This window comes from Crocodylus siamensis, chromosome 1 (assembly GCF_052110815.1).
Source record: "Crocodylus siamensis isolate JL-2025a chromosome 1, ASM5211081v1, whole genome shotgun sequence".
Classification (NCBI taxonomy): domain Eukaryota; kingdom Metazoa; phylum Chordata; order Crocodylia; family Crocodylidae; genus Crocodylus; species Crocodylus siamensis.
The window spans coordinates 100,905,477-100,923,117 of NC_143395.1; the positions used below are offsets into that span (position 1 = coordinate 100,905,477).

The window sequence follows — 17,641 nt, forward strand, 5'->3', positions numbered from 1 at the left end:
GAAATGGGGGCCCTAAATTGAAGTCGTGGGTTTTAAAAAATACTCCGTATTGTGCACACACACCCTGCTGACTTATCTGTCTGTCCAGCGGGGAGGGGAGGGTGAGCTGCTGGTGGGCGAAGGGGTCCTGGGCTGCAGCAACAGCGGCCCACCCCCCCACTCAGGTGGCACCCGGCTTGGATGGTCCTGGGGGGCACCACAGCTGTGGAGGGAAGCACTGGGCCCCTGTGCAGCTCAGGCAGGCAGGCAGACTTGGGGGCGGGGGGAGGAGGACGGAGTGGGGATCAGGCTCGCTGCTTTTCTTGGGCAGAGCCTGCTTTCCTGGGGCTTCCTACAGAGCCTCAGAGTTATATGGAGCCTGGTGCTTCTCTCCATGGCTGTAGGGGCAACATGCACCGCAAGTCATTTAAGGTGCATTACACTGCCAAATTACCTATAGCAGCTGGAATTAATGCACAATATGCCACCGAGGCATGCAAACACCGACAACATTTAAGTGGTGCAAAAGCATTTAGCCCACTTTCAAGTGTCAGGCACACATGCCTCTTGTTTCGTCTACACACAGCCATAGTCTTTGGATTTTTATTACTGTACAGGTTTACTTCTCTCACTCACAGTGCTGACTACAGCCGGAGTCATTCTGCAGTGTTTTGCACTGTGAAGAGCAGGAATATATAGGGTTTTAAACACTCTAAGAGTAGAAGTAAGAAAGTAAAAAAGAGAAATAAATATTTAACTTTCTTTGTCTTAATAATGAGGTCTATGTGAGCTCTAATAGTGTTCAGTTCTGGCCTCTAGGCAGTTAATTAAGTTAGGATGTATTACAGATATTTCCTAAATCTACTTGTGTATCAGTAGTACACAATGGATATTTGGTAGATGTCTACTATAGCCTCTTTATCTGGCAAGTCAAGTAAGTGTCCATGTTTAACTTTTTCCTCACCCACATCTTAATCTTTCTTTAGTGTCACTGTCCATCTAATCCAACATCTGTCAGTCTCTCTAACATTCCTAGGTGTTAGAGAACAGGAATGCCTTTTTCCTTTCTTGTCTTCCCCCCTCTCTTTGTCTCTGTTGATAATACTATTCCCCCAGTTACTCTGGCCCATAGCCTAAGTTCCATCTTTGATTCAGTGTCTAACCCCATGCTTCCAGCTCAGGTCCAAGTTTTGATTCTTCTTCCTCTCTAAAATATTCCAAAATCCCAACATCCCCTCCTTCCCCCCACCCCACCTTTCATGCCATTAAAGCTGTTATCTAGGCCTTCATCAGATCTTAGCTGGCTCCTCCTTCTGATCTTCCAAAAGCCCATCTCCTTCCCTTGCCTCTAGTCAGACTACTATTACTATGGTCATCCCTCTCCATGGACCAAGACCTTGTAGTGGTAAAAAGGCTTGTGTGTCCCAATGATCCTCAGAGCTATGTTGCCTGGAGTCATGTACTCCTGGCAAGGATACCAATGGCAAATAGGCCTGAGGGGAGGGTCTAGAGAAACCATGGTCCAAACCCAAGTCCTCAAGAGCCAATAAGGCAGAAAATGATGTCTCCCTGGCTGTAAAGACAGAAGAGGGCTGCAGCCAGATAGAGATCTCCTCTCATCGAGGCTCACTGTTGCCACTGGTCCCAGTTCTCCACCCTATCAAGGCTGTGTGGTTGCTGTCTCTATGCACCAGCTTCCTGATGTTAAATAAGGCCATGTGCAGGCTTCTACCATAGAAAACAATAAGCTCTCCTGTACCAACCTCCAAAAGCCATGCAGTGATGGACCAGTGGTGAAAGAGGTAGTACTAGTGAACACAGCAGACTCCAGCCATTAATCTATACATAAGGCAGCAGTTGCCTGATGGTAGTTTTGCACCTGAGTTGAGACATGGGTGTAATTCAGCAGCTGTTATTGTAGCTGAGCAGTCCTATTCAGGATCCCTTCTGCTTACTCTCCATAGGGAATGGGATAGAAAAAGTGCCCTAACCCTAAGCTGTCTTATCTGCTTTTGGCTGGATAACTACATCCAGCAGGATAACTCTCTGTGTGATTGAAAACATCCTAAGAAGACAATGATTTTCACAACATGAAACAATCACACCTTGGTGCATAACCAAGGCAAAAAATTACCAGAAAGAAAAACATCCATCACCTCCAGGGAACTAGTGATATACATCATTGATGTTGCAGCTCTGGGTACGACAGGATGACAGGATGAGGGTCAGCTGACAGAAGAGGGTGAATGTACATCTTTTGGAAGGGGAAACTGGCTCAGGACAGATGTGCTAACAGCATCATCTTCACCATCAAGAATAAACTTATTAGTCAAATTATTCCACTCCGTGTGGATATTAACAAACATCTTATGACCCTATGTCTTAAGCACAGCAACAACCACTATGTCACTGTCCTCAGTGTATATGCCACAACATTCAATGCTGACTGTGATCTCAAAAAACAATTCTACCCAACCCTGGCCATATGCTGACTAACACTCGCAAGGAGACAAGATCATTGCCCTCAGGTGAACTACACCCAAGAGTAAAAGAACTGGCTGGCATCATTGTGTGACCTATGACAAAAGTATCTGAAGATTCATGGCACTCAGGAGAAGTCCCAAAAGACTGGTAGAGGGCCAATGTGGTGTCTATCTTCAAGAAAGGGAGAAAGGAGGACCCAGGGAATTATAGGCCAATCAGTTTGACCTCAAGACCTGGTAAAATCCTGGAAAAAATATCAAAGATTCTATTATTGATAGGCTAACAGAAGGCAGTATTTTCAAGGATAGTCAACATGGTTTCATTGCAGGCAGGTCATGCCTGACCAACCTCATTTCCTTCTACAATCAGGTAACTCACCACCGAGATAAGGGAAATGAGGTTGATGTCATATAATTGGACTTCAAAAGGGCCTTCAACCTAGTCTCCCATGATGTCCTCATGGTAAAATTGGGAAAATGCAGCCTCAAGTACTTTATCGTCTGGTGGCTAGGTAACTGGCTTGAGATAGGACCCAGAAAGTATTAACAGACAGAACTGATTCAACATGGTGGAAGGGGACTCTTGGCATCCCTCAGGGTTCAGTACTTGGACCAGTGCTCTTCAACCTGTTCATCAATTATTTGGATTTGGGTATTAAAAGCTAACTGGTTAAGTTCATAGACAACACCAAATTATGTGGGAGTGTGGTCATGCTCTAGGACAGGCTGGCAATACAGGCTGATCTGGACAGGCTTGTGAGGCAGATCTTAATCTGATGACATTTAACATGGAGAAATGTAAAGTGCTCCATCTGGGGTGAAAAAATTCACAACATACTTACAGGCTTAGCAATGCTACACTTTCCAGCACCACAACTCAAAGAGACCTGGATGTCGTGATAGACCACAGAATGAACATGAGCCACCAATGCGATGCTGTACCTGGCAGACTATATCAAACACTGGCATGCATCTACTGATGCATCTCAAGGAAGACTAAGGATGCCATCTTCCCACTCTACTCAGCCTTGGTGAAACCACAGCTGGAGTAGTGTATCCAGTTCTGGGTGCTGCACTTCGGGAAGGATGTAGAGAAAGGTTGAGAGAGTCCAAAGTTAGGCTGGGCCATGTGCATGATTAGCGGTCTTGAGATCAGGTCATATGAGGAGAGGTGTGGGACTTTTCAGCCTGCAGAAGAGAAGACTCAGATGGGACTTGTGTCAGCCAGTAAGTATATTAAGGGCGTACATCAGGGCCTGGTGGAGCATCTGTTCACCAAGGCACCCCAGGGGATGACAAGAAAAAATGGGCACAAACTAACTGAAGATCATTTCAGATTGGACATAAGGAAAAACTTTTTTACAAGTCAAGTGCTGAGGGTTTGGAACAGATTCCCCCAGAAGTCACTTACCCTGGCAATCTTCAGAAATTGTCTTGGCACCCACTTTGCTGGGGTCATCTGGCCCCAGCAGTCTTTCTTGCCCAAGAGAAGGGGTGCTGGATCTGATGATCTTATAGGGGCTGGAAGGAACTTTAACTTCTATGAATCATTCTCCTCAGTGACATCAACACCATAGTCAGACAGACCCAAGCCAACTCCAGCAGCATCCTTCTTCTGAGCCAACGCATAGAGCATTGTCTTGTCATCCTGAACACCATCTTCAGACAGAGTAATAAATACAAGACCACCAGGCGACATCCTTACTCTAAGCATTGCCATCTCCTCTATTATGTTGAGCCTATGATCAAATGTATGTCCATATTACATGAGCCTTGTGAGGAACTGATGGGTGCTGGACAGATCACCATCTCATCAGATCCATTATGAACATTCAGCTTACTCCAAATCACCAAAGACAGCTAAAATCAATGCAAAGTACGTTTTCCTTACCATTAAGACCCCTTCTTATCTATACTCAATGCCAAATCTCTTCAAGACCCCAAATCAGTAAGGATCTTCAACAGTGTCTTCATGAAAAGCTCTCTTCCCTGTCCACAACACTGAGGAATTCTGGAAGGGGTTTAAAACCACCATCCATATGTCCTGTGCTGAATCCATTAGCTATACCACCCATCAACACCAAAACTAGTTCAGTGAGGGAGATGTTGAGATCTAAGTCCTCTCTGATCAGAAGAGGAGGATTCATTCTACTTGGTAAGATGACATCATCTCAGCAGGAGACCATATCAGCTCATCAAAGCTGAAGCTCAAAGGAGTATCCAAGAAATCAAAAATCAATGGCAGTAAGATAAAGCCAAGGAAATTCAGCTCTGTGCTGAAAAACATGATGTATAACTTTTTCTAGGCAACAAAAGCCATCTACAGCCTTACTTCCCATGATCCTACTTTCCTGCAATCTCAGAATGGCTTGATGCTCCTCAAAGACAAAAAAAAAAAAAAATCCCAGCTAAATGGAAAGAACATTTTGAGTGCCTGTGAGTTTACTGGCAGATACCACCATTGAGTCCATCCCTTAAGACCCTGAAAAGGAATCAAAGTCTAGAACTCTGGCATGCCATCAAGTAAACCAACAATAAGGCTAGAGAACCAGATGGTATACTGACTGACATCTACAAAGATAGCAGTGACAAACTGATACTGAGACTGCACGAATGCCAATCTTGGGGACCTGAAAATGCCAACATCATGGCTATCTTCAGGAAAAGAGATAAATCTCTGTGTGGGGAACTATCAAGATATCACCCTCCTTTCCTTTCCTCCTCTCCCACATCATCCTGAACCATCTTCTATCTCTTCCTGAAGAAGGCCTCCCAGAATTTCATTGTGGTTTCAGACCATCCCGTAGGGCAATTAACATGATCTTTGTTGCTTGCCAGGCCCAAGAAAAGTCATGGGAACAATATCAGGACCTGTATATGGTTTTCATTGACCTTAGTACTAAGCCTTTGATTCCATCATGAAGCCTCATGGAAAATACTGGCCAGATTTGGATACCCTGAAAAGTATATCAAGATCCTGAGGCTTCTCCATGACCAGATAATTGACCATTCTATGTAGCAGATCAGAAACAGATCCATTTGCCATCTGAACTGTAGTCAAGCAAGGATGCATTATTTCCTCAACTCTGTTCTCCATTTTTCTGAGTCATCTTGGTTGTCATTAAGGACCATCTTTCTTCTGGAGTTGACATGGAATACCAAATAAATGGAGGGCTTATCAGTCTGGTTTGTTTTTGCTCAAAGATTGAAGTGTTCAAAACAACCATCCTTGACTTTCACTATGCTGCTGACTGTGCCATCCTTGCACACACTGGGCGTGTTTACATATTCATTAATGTGCCATAATTATGGTGCATTAAGCACAGTACCTGTAATAACAGGTACTAATTTAATGTGCTGTAATAAGCGCTACTGCTCATTAACGTAGATGAATGCTTTTGGTGTGATGCATAATACTCATTGGACTAATCTATTGCACATTAGCATGGTTTTTGTCAGCCATGCTAATTTGCAGTAGAATTAGTCCAATGGGCATTAAGTGTCTCATGTAGATGCACCCACTGAGGAAATCCTCCAGACCACATCTTTGCTTTGGTGTGCCTTTATTCATCATGATCTCCAGAAAGACACCAAGATCCAGGTCTACAATGCAGCCATCATCCCCATTTTCTATCTTTTACTTTGTCTTTGTAGCATGTGGCATGGTTGAACCCTTCTTGTGCTTGCAGCCTCTGGATGTGGTAATTAAGTAAATAGCAGTGATGATAATTCCAGGAAAATAAATCTCTATGGATGTGAAATGTGGGTGACCTACTGTTGTCCATCACAGGACCCTGGGAAGGTATCACCAACAATGCCTTAAGAAAATCCTCTACATCAAATGGGAACATTTACCACACAAACACCAGCATCCTTGCTAAAGCTAAGATTGCCAGCATTGAGCTGGTGATTCTCAAGTTCCAACTTCACTGAACCAGACATTGTGTGCAGATGCCTGACTCTCAACTTTCAAAACAAGTGCTTTACTCCCAGTTTAGTAATGGCTTGAGACGTTATAGTGGCTAGATAAAATGCTAAAAGTACACATGGAAAGCATACCTCAAAAAAACAAATGCTGACATCAAGAGTTGGGAGGAGCTGGCTGCCAACTGACCCCAATGGTGCTGCAACCTCAACTAAATGGCAGCCTATTTTGAGGTAAAGTGTCTTGACCTGGAAGAAAAGAAGAGAGAACAGAGGAAGGAAAAGGAGAAGAATCTTAACCTACAGTCTGTTCTCCCCTGCAGAAAAGCCTGCAACTTCTGCAGATGGATCTGTGGCTCAAAGATTGAACTATTAATTCATCTCAAGAACCATCAGTGACCAGTGGTAAAGATAAACCTTGAATCAAGGGTTTGCTGATGACTACAGTCATCTTCCTGTCCTCTCTATGATAATCTTAGGGATAAAGTGAGTCTTTATATTAGGTCTCCCTTCCCTACCACATAAAATAAAGGCTTCTTTTCCTTACTGTTAAGACCCCTTCTTTGTACCCATACTTGCATGTTGTTATGTTGCTTTTACACTCTCTATTCTGATAGTGGTACCACACTCCATTGTCCATTTCTCCATGTGTCCAACAAATACATCCTGCATTTGGTCTAGGAGTGCTCAGCCTTGGCCTGAGCCAAATCCAGCCTCTAGTGCTGTCATCCAATCCATGGCACACCCCATGGGCTGTGTCTTGTGGGTGGGTGCACAGAGCATGGCCATGAGTGCACAGGGTGCATTGGACACTGCACGTTCTGACCGAACACATGATAGAAGGGGGATAGGGCCCTGGTCCCTGATCCTGGCCCCGAGGAGTGATATGAAGACTGACTGGACTGGCCCCATGCTATTCATCTGGCCCATGGGTACAAAAGGTTGAACATCACTGCTTTAGTCTATACCATCCTTCACATATGGAATGTCATTCCTGGTGTGGTTCATGCCTTAGATCTAAAATTGTCCATAAAGTTACTGTTTTGTACACTCCTTGAAAACCCCTCTTCAAGATCTTCTTCTATCAGAACTACAGGCAATGGACATTTGATAATAGCTGACTGGTATGGGGATTATTTTGATTTGTTTATACCTAATTTTAATCAGCAAATTCAAAACCATCTAGTTTTACAGACGTAAGCTATGCAACATCATTTCCTATTAAAGTATCCTTATCCATGCTTCTCTGATTCTTCCTATTTGTTGCTTTTACCTGGTCTTTAAATTAGGTTGTCCTTTGTGGGACAATACTTTCTACCTTTTACTTTGTCATTGTAGCTTGTGGCATGGTTGAACCATTCTTGTATCTGCATCCTCTGGATGTGGTAATTAAGTAAATAGCAGTGATAATAATTCTAGGAAAATACATCTCCTTTTTCAATGGAAAAAAGTTTATGGGGTAAGAGGCAGTGGAGAGTAGGGATCAACCAGCCACAGGGGTACGTTTGTCAGTTTAAAAATATCTGTAAAGCAGATAAGAACCTTTGCCCCTTATTTATTTCTGTCTCAAAAAATGTGTTCACTATCCCCTTGAAACCTTTAGTACCAAAGCAAAATTTGTGCCTACGTAATTTTAAAAAAGTAGAAAAAATTCTGTGCATTTAGTCTAATAATGAACTATTTTAACAGAATCTACATTTCAGTAAAGACCAAAGAGTCTATTATCCTAGAAAGCAATTGGGGGGAAGAGAGAAGGGACAATCTATTTGAATATTTGTAAACTACAGTAAGTCTGTTTCTGCTTTGAAGAGAAGCGTGAGAAACATGATCATTGCCAAAGAAATTTCTCTATATACTTGCAAATCAGAATGAATACACATTAGGTACATTAAAATGCATTCAAAAGGAGCTGGCTGGTTATTTAAGGAAAAATTGTTCAGTTGGTGTAAAATGGAAATCTTTTGAAGCAGGTGGCAAACCAGACAATAAAGAGGGTTATAATCCTTAAATGTAAAGAAGAAAAAGATGATGATGATGATGATGACGACAATGATGATTGGGTATATAGAGCAGCTCTGAGTGATTCTGACTGAGGTGGTCAGACTCTCTGTGTGTACTCAGACTGAGGATCATTGGATGAGTAGCAATTAAAACCTGACTGTGGACTGGGACATGAATACATTGTATGTGGATAAAATTAACAGTTGGCTTTTGCTACAAAATTAGATTATAGGAAATTGCATTCTGAGTTATAATGAGGATTGGACTGATAAGTATAGAGAATTATAATTCCAAACAAACCAGAATTATTGAGAGGAAAACAAGCAACGTTCTGTTATTTTTATATTTGTATATAATTCCAATTAAAAAACAAATACCTTCTATTGCAATAACAATAATTTGTCAATTTTTTCTGTAATTCACTGAAGGGTAGGTGATTAGTGCTTATCCTGCTTACATACATTCTATGTCCTTTATGTCTGAATCAAAAACACTTTATAAAACTAATATATATGTATATATATGTATGTATGCATGTATATAAATAATTGTGTGTGTGTATGTATATATCTTTTATTTATTTAACAAGATTCTGGCTCTGATCCTTACCTGTGTCTAATATATAAAAATATACATAAAATAAATATATATTAGACACAGGCAAGGATCAGAGCCAGAATCTTTTTTCAAACTGTGCTGTGACTACAAACTTTAGCACAGACAAAAGGGTATACTTTGGGTAATCTTAAGGTACTTAGCAGTTAAGTGACTGTCTATGGTCACACTAGTCAATAACTGCAATGACACAGGGTGTGCCTACGCATGCAATTAGTGTACATGAATAAACTCCAGAGCTTATTGCTTCAGAGTTTTTTGCTCTTGGGTGCATGGTTTGAATGTGCGCCCAGGAGCAAATAATTCTAGAGCAGTTAGTTCTGGCATTGATTCATGTGCAGCATGTGGAGCCCTGTTGGAACAACATTGGCTGGTAGGGGGTCTGAGGAAGTCAGTCTGCCAGGCTCAATTTTCCTGTGGAAAGGCTGGCTGGGGCATGAGAGTGCTTCAGTGTGGGGCTAGCCAGCAGCCAGCCCCGGAACTGAACCTGGCTTGTGCCCCAGCCAGCCAGTCAGCATCTACATGTGTGCTATTGCACACAAAAAACCTTTGAAGTATTTACAAGTACTACCCTGCCCCAGAATTTATTAGTTTCTTATATCCTAATATGCATGTGTAGATGAGATGTGTACTGCAAAGTTAATTAGTCTGCTCTGCGGTACACATCTCATGTAGATGCGCCCACGTAAGACTAGCAGATCACTGCACTAAAAATTAGATGAGAGTTTTACTTCAGTTGAAACACTACTTAAATGTAGCCAGTCTAGCTTTGGGTGCCAGAAGTAATCTTCTCATACTTTTCTTTGTTAACATCCTATTTTTATAAAAAACTAAATTTCAGTTATAGTTAAACAATAAGGCTTGCCAAGGCCCTGTGTGTTAAATAAGGCCTCAGTGCTGCTAACTTTACACCTACTTACTTGTGGAGAAGTTCCGCTGATTTCAGCAATGTTGCTTTTGAAGTAAAGATGGGAATGAAGCAGGCAAATGCTAGTCCCCCAGTTTTGCAGGCACTTTTCTAGAGCAAGACCTTTATACACATTTGTCCTTGATGACTGCAACTCAAATAATAACTAGTATATGAAAATAACACCAAATAAGTTTACTTCGTGTTTTTCTTGTAGCCTTGCTTCCAGGATTCTGCCTCTGCAAGCCAGGCTATTCAGGCAAGAGCTGCAATCAATGTGACTTGGGTTTCAAGGGGTATCCTAACTGCACACCCTGCAGCTGCTCTATGAAAGGCAGCTTAAATGAAGATCCTTGTGTAGGCCTCTGCATCTGCAAGGTATGAATGTCAAACTCTTCAGCTGTAGGGGATCTGCATTTATATTATGAAGTCAAAGTCTATTGTCCTGTATCACTGTTACAACGTTGTTCCACTGTTGTAACTGTTTGTGGTGATACCTGTGTGACTCCTCCTAAGATAAATTCATGCCTGGTCTGGGTCTGATTATGAAATTTCAGTTTTGATTGGGTACAGGGGTGTCATGGCACCAAGGCACTATAATTAAAATAAGTATTTCAGAGTCAGCTGTCATTCACACAATCCTTACAGAAACCTGCAAAAGGCAAGTTACTTAAGAATATTCAGAAACCTGTGAATCATTTATTTCAGACACCCACCCCCCTCTGCCCAAGAACTGTACATTAAAAAGCACTTGAAGTGCACTGTACACTCTAAAAATAGTTTCTAATATGTCTTCAAAAGAGCAAACACTGAACTCTTAATACAGTAAAACAAAAAAAAGCATTTAAAATCTATATTATGCATTGTTATGGAGAGTGTATAGTTACTCTGCTGCTGAGATTTGGACAAAAGATAGTCTCTTTCATTCTGGATACTTCACTTGAAAATCTCTAAGGTATTTCTGTCAAAAGCTGTTAAAATATAACTCTAGAAACTTTGTTATAGGCTGAATTTTTTAATTCCTGCAGAGAAATGAGGAATAGTTTTCTTTTTGTGTGTACAATTTTAGAAAGCCATATATTAATATAGATTTTAAAGTCAGACGGTATTGTAAAACAAAATGAACCTCTTTTTTTTACTCTTTTAAAAAAGCATATACCAGTGATATGCATGAAGATCCTGCACTTACCTGAGGATTACTTTTCAGCATTTTGTTTGTGAGGGTTTCATTCCCATGTTTAACAAAAGAAACTGACCCGAGTACCAGTGTAAAAATACTTCTATTAAGTTCTTACAAGCAGAAGGGGACAAAAAGTTTTACTCCATCTCATATTGCCTATCCTAATGCACCAGTGTGACAGTTGAATAGCACTGAAATCTTCTTGGAGTATTAACCTTATCTCCACTTGGCATATATATAACACTCAACTGCTTTCTGTCAGAAATAAAATCTCTTCCTATCTCTTCAGGCTCTCATGTCCAGGGGATCAGAATTCAAGACAGAGACATGGGGCATATTTCATTATGTTCTGACTTAAAAGCAAGCTTGGATGAAGATAACCTTAACACATCTATGCCATCCACAACTGAATGCTATTAATACTAATTATTTGTATTACCAAAGTGCCAAAGTCATAGCCCATTGTGTTAGGAACTGTACAAATATTGAACAAAAAAGACTGTCTTGAATCCAGAGAATTTACAATCTGTGTAAATTTCTTCCCTCCATTTTCAAATGCTTAGGTGACAAAGCTTTACAGATGGTTGAGACATGTCTGATGTTAAACCAGAAGCTATAAATTCCTCCCCTCTGGCAAACTTCAAATAAAAATCAATATGCCTTATGGAAAGTGGCATGAAAAAATAATCATATTGGGTATATTGCACAGGAAAAATAAAGTGGAGGAAAAAATACAGACCTATCTTTGGATAAAGCTGATGATAATAGAGTCTTTAACAGGCTTTAGAAAGAGGATATCTTTTTCTCTGTCATATTTAGCAATTAAAAGAGTGCTTTCTGAAACTTTGTGATGGAAGTTTTCTTGTTTGGTAGACTTAATGGAAGTAAAGGTACAAGGAATGAAAAATAAAGAGGAAACAAAAGTGGGCTTTAGAGGGTCAAATCTATCATATGAGGACCAGTGAACAAAAATAAAACTGGCAAAGGGATGTAAATAAGGATTTTATCGCTGATCATTGTGGAATATTCTTTGAAGGAGAGTGGTCAAAGTCCATCCCTTAAGTAACTTAACATTGGATTGAATGTTTGATTTTAAAAGATATTATGCTGGAAACAGTCATATATTGGCAGAAGGATGGGTCAGATCACCTTTTCCTCCTTTAAATGTTATGATTCTATGAATTAGGTTACTGCCAACCGATAAGAATGATGTAGATTACTCGCTAAGAACACACTTGTACTTGCAGAGTACAGTTGTGTTCTGCTTGGTTACTGGCATTTTTATTTTAACAAATACATTTGCTTCATTGCCCTCGCATTTATTTTTTCTTCCTACCCTGCCCACACTAGTGACCTCAGCAAGAAAGTTGTATCAGATTAACTGAGCTGTTAGGGCCAGGCTTTCAAAATGGTTTCTAAAATTGTGATCACAAAGATCTGGGCACATAAAAGCCACTTTCAGAGGCAGAGTTTAAAAAGATGACCCTTAAAATACAGTGCTATTTTAAAATAATTTACAGAGCAAAAAACTTGAAAGTTGCTAGGAACTCTTGATGTATAGGATTGATATTCCTAATTGCAAGTACGTATATATCAAAGGAAGTTTGGATGCAGGCTAACACACAATGATAACATTTTATTTAGCGTATGTACTTGAATACAACATGAGGTCCCCATCTTCCCGCTTTTTAACAAGTTAAAAGGCAGGGTGAAAGGGTGGTGGGCAGCTTGTGTGAGGTTGGAGTCAGAGCCAACTTGGGGTCAGGGTTGAAGCCACAACTGCTGCCCACCCACCCCACCACCTCTGCTCCCTGCCATCTTTCCACTCCCCAACTGCCTCTGCTTTGCCACCTCTCCCTGATGCTTACTCTCAGCTCTGGCAGGGCTCTGGCCCTGCTCCAAGCCATGGAGCATGTGATTGCTCCTGTCCCAGAGAGGCATGGTAGTGGGGGCTGAGTTGCGGCAGAGGCTGTGAGGTGGGGACAGGTAGCAGGGGGGACAGGTGGGATGGCAGGCACTGGAGGAAGGGACATATGCCAGGGAGTGCAGGCATGGGGGTATCAATTGTCAGGGGAACAGGTGCTAGGAAAGATGCTAGTGTGTGCGTGCACAGGGGGGCAGAGAGCAGGGGGGCAAGTGATGGTGGAGACAGGTGGCAGGGTGTGGCAAAGGGTAGAGGTCAGGCCACTTGACTGCCCTATCATCTGTCCCTCTACTGCCTTCCCAACTGACTGCCCCCCTGCCATGGCTTTCCCAATTGCAGCCAAGGGGGGATGTGCAAATATATGATAATTCTAATATTTGTATTCTTCCAATAATTGTATTTTTTACATGGGAAACTAAAACACATTTATAAACTTTCTATGAATAGAATCTAATTATTGGGGTGGGGCGGATCATCTTAAATTTGGAGTTGTCTTGGATTTTGGTAAATATGGTACATCTGCCCATCCCTCCCCCCCCTTTAATTTTGCCCTTTTTTTTACTGTCTCTCCTTTCCCCCTCTTTCTCTTGCCATTTGCATTTCTTGTTTTGTTTCCTCCCCACCATATATCCTTTCTTTGCCTCAGTCTCCTTTTCTAACATCTCTGGCCAGAATGTCAACGAGTGGCTTTCAGTGAATTTATTTCAGTGCGACATGTCCCAGTGCAACATGTCCCAGTTGATCCTTGCCTACGTATTATGGATAGGCTTACCATTATGTGTTTAGCCTCTGCTGGCCTGAAGCCAACAATTCTGGTCCATCTGTGCATAGTGCACAGTGGATTAAAGAGACTGTGCACAAAATATTTGAGAGACTTGAGAACTTAGAAAAATAATTCTTCTGTTGGGTTTCTTTGAAAATGATTAAATTACCAAGCTAATGGCACAGTATATTAGCCTTCTTTTAAGGCAGCCCATGTGGGAGGAGACTTCTCTGTGTCTGCACATGCAGCAGATTGATTACATCCTAGTAATTCAGTGGATCCCTTGCTATAAGTCTTTGCTGAATAAACAAAGTTACCCAACTGCTGTACCGTCTGGCATTCTCTGTCCCAGTTCTCTGTAGGAAAAGGGTTCATAGATCAAGCTATATGGCAGACAAAGATTTTCCACAATGGAAGGGAAAACACAAGCCTTCTCTGTACTTAACCTTAGCCATTTCAACCAGCAGTGCCCAGCTACACATTTAACTGAATTGGTACAACCCCAAACGTACAACAAGAAGCTGCAGCATGCTTCAGTTAATCTTATCCTGGTTGGAAGCAAATGCCTTCATGGCTGGCCATTCAGTGGATGATTCCCAAGGTTAGACAAAGGTCTCAGCATTGTGTCCCAGGTTTTCTCCCTTGAGGTCAACCCAACTGTAGAGGTGATGTACTAGATTACTGGGAAACCCCCCCGAAAGTGTGTTAATGGAAAACGTACCAAGACTAATGGCTTAATTCTATACCAAGGTGGCCCCATTCATTTTTACTTGGTCACAAGATTTTATGGAGAATTTAGCTCTAACACTGACAAATGAAACAAATATTCTCACAGATATGTGCTTTTCCATTGTGTTATAAAAAAACAAGAGATAGCAAAAATAATAGCAAAAATAATATTCTAACATGCATTTCCAGGAACATGTTGAAGGAGAAAACTGTGACCGTTGCAAATCGGGTTTCTTCAACCTGCAGCAAAATAATCCCAGAGGCTGTGAGGAGTGTTTCTGTTCAGGGAAAATGAATGTCTGTGTAGACTCTCACTGGACCTACAGCACTGTAAGCAAATATTTGTAAATATTTGGTACGAATGTGACATTATGTTTCTGCAGTCATTTAAAGTGCAAGTTGTACAAAATAAAAATTATGTTTGGACCTGCCTGGACATTACTTATCATGTAGCTCTCATCACTTATCCAAAGGTAATAAAAGAGCTTTTCATGTTTATGCTTGGAGAAGCTTCTGAAATAAACAGATATATCAGTCAGGGATGAAGCTCTATATATGAACAGTCTTGGCATATTCAGGTAGTCAGTACTGAAAATGAGGAGAATTCTAATATGATCTTTTTCTTTTTTATTCTCCTCTAGGTTTGTAATAAACATCCATTAGTCTAAATATACTTAGGTTAATTAAAAATTTACACATATGAAGACACAATTTATATATACAGGATATTTTGTAGAGACATACAAAGCACTTCTTATGCCTTTGAAATTCTTCAGTACAACACCTGCATTGCAAAAGGGAGCTAAAAGGCAGTAAAATTTCATTTTTACTTGCAAAAGCTCACCATAGAAAATAACTCTTAATACTGCCTTTCCCTTTCAGTTCATTCTCAAAGCCTGAGGACTAATTCCTGTATAAAGGGACTGTAACATGCAGCCATGTCTACAGATCCAGCTTGGGAAAACAAGTTTCAGGTTAAATAGCTACTTGTTTTGGCTGCCTTGCACTGAGAGTGAAATGGGATGCCTGGTGTGCTCATTTACATGTTAGCATCCAGAAATCTTTTTCACGTCACAGATGAGCCATTTTATAGTCCTGCTGGTATCCAGGCCCTGGAACCCAACTTGAACATATTTACATGTGCTCTTCTCTACTGGTTATTTTCCTGTTACAGGATTGCAGAGGTTTAGCTTCTGGGGAGCTCCTGCCGGTGTTTTAAGTTATGCCTTTTTTTTCTTATCTCTACCTGGTCCAAGGAAGTGATATAAGGCCTAAGGCACAGGGCTTCATAACAATAACCCAGATGATCTATGAATGGACAATATGGCTAGGTACAGACAGTCAAAGAGCCCAGAGACTGAATCGATTCAGTCTTTGCAGGTTTGTCGAAGAAGCACAGATTAAATTGAAACATAAGTGAACAGACATTTGTTTTTAATACAGGAAATACGGCCACATACCTGCAATGGCAGGGCCAGTAGAGCACAGCTCTCTGGCTGTGTGTTTACTTTCTCTTCCTGCTGCCCCCAAAGTCTCTGGGATTTGCAGTCCAGAACTACAACAGCAGGACTCTGCAGGGTTGCTCATCATTTCCTCTTCCTGCTTCAGGTGTCTCTGGGATTCGTAGTCCACAGTTATAGCCAGAAGTAAGTGTGAGAGGGGGAAGGAGTGTTTAACCCCCCTCCCTGGCTGCAGCCCCCAGCCCCTCTGGAAAGCATGCTTGGATGTTGAGGGACTCTGATTTAACTTGTATTAGGAAGGGGTCTGGGAAAGAAGTTTCATAAACTGGTTTGACTCAAATCAGATAAGTGATACTACATTCAATCAAATTTAATCTGAAACCAGTTTCAGCCATTTTGAAACTGGTTTATGTGTACTGAATGTCTGTTCTGTTACAGGTTAAACCAGTTTCTGATCACTTAAAGCAGTTTATGTGTAACTTCTGTCCCTAGCCTATCTGTTCAAGTTTGTTGAATTCCAACTTCAGTCTTCTGTTTCTTTTGGGGCCTGATATCACTTACGGAATATTTGTGATGTGTGGTGATAGCAGTAATGACCCTTGTTCCAATATTTTGAGTCAAAATATCCTTCCTTTTTTGTGGGGAAAGAAGCAACTAGAAACATGTATTTATATGTGGTATCCACTGTCATACAGATTACTTATGGCACCCTTTTCTGCTAAACCTAATGCATCTCAAAGATGCATATGTCCCAGAGCCTGCTATACATAATAATAAACTCATTTGCTTATTGGTATGATTGCATTACTTAAGATCCTTCACTAATATCGCTCAAGATCTTAAACCTAATTACACTGCAGAAAAAGCTGGAAGAAAGAGAGGTTGGTGAGTTCTAGCTGATATCAGTATTCTCATTCTAATGGGTATTTTATTGTGTTGTTATAGGTAAAGGACATGAGTGGCTGGCATCTGACTGACTTGTCTGGTCTTATTAAAGTTACACCTCAGCAGGACAGCTTTGATGGACCTCAACAGCTTAGCATTGGTAATGCGGCTGCCAGAAAAGTACTGCCACTGATTTATTACTGGAGTGCACCCAGTCCTTATTTGGGTAACAAAGTAAGTGCAGATGGTCCTTGCCTGTACGTTAATTTGATGTATTGCTGTTGGGAAAGATTTAAGTAATTTTTTTCTCCCATTTGAGGGAAGATTAAGTTGGATAGATATTTGGCCAGCAAAACTGCATGCTGAAAAGAACTAAATTAGGCATGCAGATTATCGATGTGAGGCACCAGGCAAACCAGAATAAACTAAGTGCAGCAATTCTGAGATTGACTGGGGTTTCTGCTGTCAAGTGTTAGAGAAGCTCAGATACTTTGTAGCGTTATTTCTTGAATGAATTGGCTGGCATATGCATATGTGTTTCAGGTTGTCCTCTTCTTTTCCCACCTCTTCCACAGGTTTGAAAGACTGTTCTTTATCTTACTTTTCACGGATGCGAATTGTGTATCAGATGTTGTGGGGGTGTGTTGCAAAACTTTAATGCTTGGCAAGAAACTTGTGTGCAGGGAGCTGTGCCCTGGAACTCAGACAACGCTGTACTCAGCATTGTGTCATTTGTAGTTCATGTCTTTATTCCAGGCTGCACATGTGCAGGTTTACATATATGTGCATGT

The 17,641-nt window shown here is 41.2% G+C and overlaps 1 protein-coding gene across 1 annotated transcript in view; it reads left to right on the plus strand.

The window, feature by feature from the left end:
• The window catches only part of LAMA2 (laminin subunit alpha 2), a 437,413-nt gene that overhangs the window by 91,544 nt on the left and 328,228 nt on the right, over nt 1–17,641 (plus strand). Inside the window, exons 10-12 of the mRNA XM_090032537.1 lie at nt 10,127–10,287; nt 14,695–14,835; nt 16,911–17,084. Of these exons, the coding sequence (XP_089888663.1) occupies nt 10,127–10,287; nt 14,695–14,835; nt 16,911–17,084 (476 nt within the window). The remainder of the gene's footprint in view (nt 1–10,126; nt 10,288–14,694; nt 14,836–16,910; nt 17,085–17,641) is intronic.